Here is a 5,383-nt window from a genome sequence, read left to right as displayed (position 1 = left end):
CTTTTCCAGGCAAGACAATACCACAGCTTTCCGGCAGGACCCCAAGTGGCAAAGCTACCCTTTCCTATATCCAGCCTGCCCTGACCCACCATATGCAGTCTGTTTCCTTGAACTGTTAGGTTTGGGGAAGTGAGGAGAATGGATAGGAGAGGTCATCTCTTTTCTCTTCAATATTCTGCTGAGTCTCTTCTTTAAAAAATGGACCTAGGGTGGGGTGGGAATAGTCACACAAAGAGGGGACAGAGTTTTCTGGAATTTTTAAATACCACCAAGGCACTGGTAGTTAAGTGGGTTAGCGGTGACCAAAATTTTTAAACTGCTGTCAATTCACAGGACAAAGATTCATGACTGCCCTTTTCAGTTCCCAAAGCATTTATTGATGGATTGATTGCCAGATTGGTCTATTTAATGGAAAGAGGCACTGTTTTGTTATAGGGGATTAAGTCAAGAAAGACTGGCGCTGTATGCGCTGGTGATGGAGTCCAGTTTGGTCATGCTTTCTGATCCCTAACTACAGAGTTGGATAAGAAAGTGCATCAGTTAGATGTGAAAAAGCATGTGCTGCCTCTCCAAAGTCCAGAAGTGCTTAAAAACTGTGATGTATGTAACTCGGAACAATAAATTACGTGCACAAAAGGAGTTTATCGTAACATAAAATTAAAAAGTGACAATTTCATCACACAGTTACACTGCTCTTTTCCTTTTTTTTGTCTTTTTTTTTTTTTTGGTTTTGTCCTTTTTTGTTTCATTTTTCATTTCCATTTTTGTTTTTTATGGAGGGTTGGGGGAGGGCAGAGATTTGGTCCACTGAAGATTAATCACCCTCAATGATATATATATTAGAAAAAATATCTGCAGCAAGACTCTCTGGAAATAGATTCTGTTTGATGTAGCTAGTCTGTCTTTTCTGTTTTGCCCTCTTTCACAGCAGCCTCTGAAGTTTTCCGCAGGGGGGCTTTCTCCGAGGTGCCATGTCCTTGGCCAGAATCCGCCGCTCCGCCATTTTTGTGAGTAGTGTGTTTTTCCAAGTAGTTTAGCATTTCACTGAGGACTGTTTGGAAAGTGCTTAGGGCTGCGCATATTGCTGGGGTCCCAAAGCCATGAGTGATCAAACTGGAAATGAGAAGCGGTAGGAAAAAGAGATGAGCAATTTGCAGTATGATATGGGGCAACAAATCCCCCCATTTAATCCAGAACAGTCCATTAAACAGGCATTTATTGTGATCCTAAACGGCGCCAAGCATTGTGGAAGGAAGGTAGACGCAAGTCAGTGTATTGCTCTGAACAATAAGAAATTCAGGGACTATCTGGAAGAAAACGTCACTGATAGACTTGATAGGCACTAATTATTAGCAGGTCTGAGTGTTTAACGCACGACTTGACTCTGAGTCTCGATCTCATTAAGAAAGCCAGAAAATACAACTTTCTATTGTGTGGGAATCACCTCGTTTTTAAGAATGGCACATATGCTTATATAAGCATATATCACACAAGAAGAGATCAAAATTGGCTGAGTGTGCCTGGTGTTTAGCTGCTCCTCTAACTTCATTCTTCTCTTCTTCAAGGTTATGGAGTTCTATCTGGGCACAAGGCCATCCCGCTGGAGACAACATTCCCAAGCTTTCCTTGCCGCTAAGTTTAGACACAGAACTAATCCTTCCACTATAGACCACAGAGGAAGTGATGTTTGCAATTCCCACCTGCTTAAAAGGAAAGGGTGTGCCTTCTATTTCCTCTCAAAATAGCTATGGAGCTGTGTAGCTAAGGACAAAACAAGATGGCAGGAACCTACTCACCTCCAGTCTCCTAAATGAGAGAAAAATAAAATTCTATCTAATGGAAACCACTCTTTTTGGGGGTTTCAGCAGCTGACTAATTCATTAATAATCATAACTAGTGAGCCAGCATAGGGAGGGTTGTAGCAACTTCAGCATCGGTAGCCCTTCCAACCACAACCAATATCATCTCTAGCTGAACAAATACATAAGTGTAGATTCACTCTTTCTGTGAACAAAACCCACCCAGATGGTTCATTTGCATCCATTGTTTCTGAAGTGACACTGTCAGGTTCTCCCCATAACCCATATCTTGTAAAATATAGAAAAACATGACTGACATATATCATGCATATATTATATCTATCTATAAATAACATGGCATATATATTGTATATTGAATATATGAAGCCATTAATTGCTTACAAGCCCTAGGTTGTTACAGTTATTGTGATATTAGCAGTTTTTTTAATTAATTAATTTTTATTTATTTATTTTGGCTGCGTTGAGTCTTTGTTGCTGTGTGCGGCTTTCTCTAGCTGTCGCAAGCGGGGGCTACTCTTTGTTGTGGTGCATGGGCTTCTCATTGTGGTGGCTTTTCTTGTTGTGGATCACGGGCTCTAGGCAAGCAGGCTTCCGTAGTTGTGGCACTTGGGTTCTAGGGAGAGTGGGCTCAGTAGTTGTGGCACACAGGCTTAGTTGCTCCGCGGCATGTGGTATCTTCCCAGACCAGGGATCAAACCCGTGCCCCCTGCATTGGCAGGCAGATTCTTGACCACTACGCCACCAGGGAAGTCCCATTAGCAGTTTTAAAATCAAATAGTACCATCCTTCACAATCTGTTAACTAGCTAGTTATCCTTCTTAGGGTATGTAATCTTTAGGGGCAAAAATTACAAGATCTTAAAATATTGCAGATGAGGGATTTAGGACCTCAGGCAGCCTATTGATATGCCTCAGTGGTGATGATAATAAGATTAGCACATGGAGTTGTTGCTCTGTTAATACACACATAAGACTCAAGATGATGCCAGACTTTTAGGAAGTGCTCCAATAAATGGTACCTATTGTTGGCTGTGGGATGTTCACGGTGAGAGTAAATTTTTCTGCATGTCCTTTATATCTTATAGGTTGCCACCATCTTTCATCCAGACATTTTACAAAGCCTGCCCTATGTCTAAGTCATAATTAACATTAAATGTTAAAAAGAAAAAAAGATTTCAGTCTCCAATTATTTAGAAAACAAGCCTGGTCAATGTTTTGCCAACTATGTATACCAAAGTTTGTAATATAAGGCATCATCATAGTTCAAGCATATGCATATGTTGCATTGCTGAGCAGGAAAACTGACTTCAGCTCTATTTCTCCAATGATATAAGTAGAGGGGAATCCAAATGTTTTAGGACTTAATCAGGGAGGAAGGACATAAATGGAATTAACTGAAGTGCTAGAAGAACTAATCATGGTGGGACCTGCAAAAAAGAACCAAATGAAGCCATCTATTAGTGTCTAGATGCTCGGCCCTGGGCACAAACTGCCTCTTTTCTCTTGTTTTATTCCTGTTCAGGGCTCCTTGTGCCACTAGATAATTTGTTTTTCCTCTCTATTGCCATGTTCTCTCAGCTGTGACTCCCCTTTTCATCTAGGCTGAGCATACAGAATTTAGTTCCACTTGGGTAAATATTAAGGTTAGTAGCCAATATTTGAGTCCTGAACATATGCCAGGCCCTGTTCTAAATGCTTTATTCTGTACCCCCTCACATAATCCTGTCAACAACTGTAAGAAGTAAGTATTATTATTTCCATTTTACAGGTGAAGAAACTGATATCCAGAAATGTTAAATAATCTGCCTGAGAAATTCCGTATTGCCTCTGTGCTTATTTATGTTCCTCTCAGGCTGTGGGTGCGTTTTATACCTTCACTGTGAGAAATCACATTCTTTTGGCAGTTTTAGCTCAGCTTCTCTAACTTAACTTTGTTCTATGGGCAGACTTGTAGACCTGGAAGATCATTCTTACTCACTTTCCTGTCTAAGACCAGGGTTCTAAAAGGCCAGATACAAAGTAGATGGGTCTGTATAAATGTTTTACTTTTCCATGTTGAGAAGAGTGGTTGCCATAATGAAAAATTCTCAGGCTGGCATCCCTTCTTGACTGATGGCCTTCCTTACTTCTAAAATATGTACCTGGTCTTTAGTAAACTGCACTGTCACCTTTGCCCTGGATTGAGACCTCCTTGTGCAGAGTCTTCACACTGCCTTCAACCTTGGGCACTGTGTGATTTGTGGGAAGTTATGTAGCCTTGTAAGACGACAACAGTCTGATGAAAACATCTGCAAGTTTCTTTCCAGCACTAAGCTTCAATTCACTGGTATAATGCTTATGGCACACTTCTTAAAACCAAGGACATGACAGAAGGTTATAGATGTTGAAAAAGCACTTATCTCAACAGATAAGTCTAAAACTGTGAAATAGTCAACATAAGAAAAGTAAGGACTTGGGCTTCCCTGGTGGCGCAGTGGTTGAGAGTCCACCTGCCAATGCAGGGGACACGGGTTCGCGCCCCGGTCCGGGAAGATCCCACATGCCGCGGAGCAGCTAGGCCTGTGAGCCATGGCCGCTGAGCCTGCGCGTCCGGAGCCTTTGCTCCACAACAGTAGAGGCCACAATAGTGAGAGGCCCGCATACCGCAAAAAAAAAAAAAAAAAAGGACTCGAAGTGTTATCATTCTGCATAAAAAACATTATGTAAATGTTGTTAATGTCCTTGATTTCACATTACCTGCACATCAAAATTATGCATGGAACACTACATAGGATGATGCTAAATGCAAGGTATAGCCACTGTTCTAGCAGTTTTCAGTAAGGTTTATGAATCTAAATAATTAATCTAATATTATATGAGAACAACACAGAACAAAATGTGAAATCACAGAATGATTAAAAGAATTTCTGGGAACGCTATGTTTTTCTTTTAGCCCCAGCCATTCCAGAAAAATAGGTATATATCTCATTCACAGTGACATACAAAAAGGAGAAAAGGGATAATGTAGAGCCTACAGAAAAATAAGAGAAAAACAGAAAGAAGAGGATGATTTTCAGTCCTAGACAGAAAATAAACTAAGGTCATCTATCTGTAAGGTAACACACTATAGTCAAATCTCTAAAATCTTTGATAAGGTCATTTTTTTGCCCTTAGAAAATATTATTTTTTAGCCACAGATTTAATCTTTAAGTTATATTCTGCATTTGCATCTATTTTCATCAGATTAATATCAGAGAGCATTTCACAAGTAAATATTACCTGGGCTAAATAGCAGGCATGATGGTTTGAAGTAGGTTGTCCAAATATAGAAGTCCTTCTAAATTTAAATTCATCTAAAAGTTTGTCCTCAAGTAGACAAATTAGAGAGACAATCAGCATTGTTCTAGATGTATCATCTTCATGCCACGTTTGAAACATTTTGCTGAACAGTGGCAGACAATACAAATGTTGTATCAGATTTCTTAGTGTATTTGTATTTTCCAGCTCTCCTTCCTTCACCCTTTATAATCATATGTCCTATTATTTTATTTTTGAAAGGCTTATCTCTTCTCTATCCTCAAACCT

The 5,383-nt window shown here is 39.9% G+C and overlaps 1 protein-coding gene across 1 annotated transcript in view; it reads right to left on the bottom strand.

The window, feature by feature from the left end:
• Positions 1–725: 725 nt before the first annotated feature.
• The window catches only part of TFAP2D (transcription factor AP-2 delta), a 56,321-nt gene continuing 51,663 nt past the window's right edge, over positions 726–5,383 (bottom strand). Inside the window, exon 8 of the mRNA XM_007451918.1 lies at positions 726–1,113. Coding sequence (XP_007451980.1) covers positions 894–1,113 — 220 coding nt within the window. The 3' untranslated portion in view covers positions 726–893. The remainder of the gene's footprint in view (positions 1,114–5,383) is intronic.

This window comes from Lipotes vexillifer, unplaced genomic scaffold (assembly GCF_000442215.2).
Source record: "Lipotes vexillifer unplaced genomic scaffold, Lipotes_vexillifer_v1.1 scaffold147, whole genome shotgun sequence".
Classification (NCBI taxonomy): domain Eukaryota; kingdom Metazoa; phylum Chordata; class Mammalia; order Artiodactyla; family Lipotidae; genus Lipotes; species Lipotes vexillifer.
Note: the sequence above shows the minus strand (reverse complement) of the source record. Positions and strands in the feature narration are given on the sequence as shown.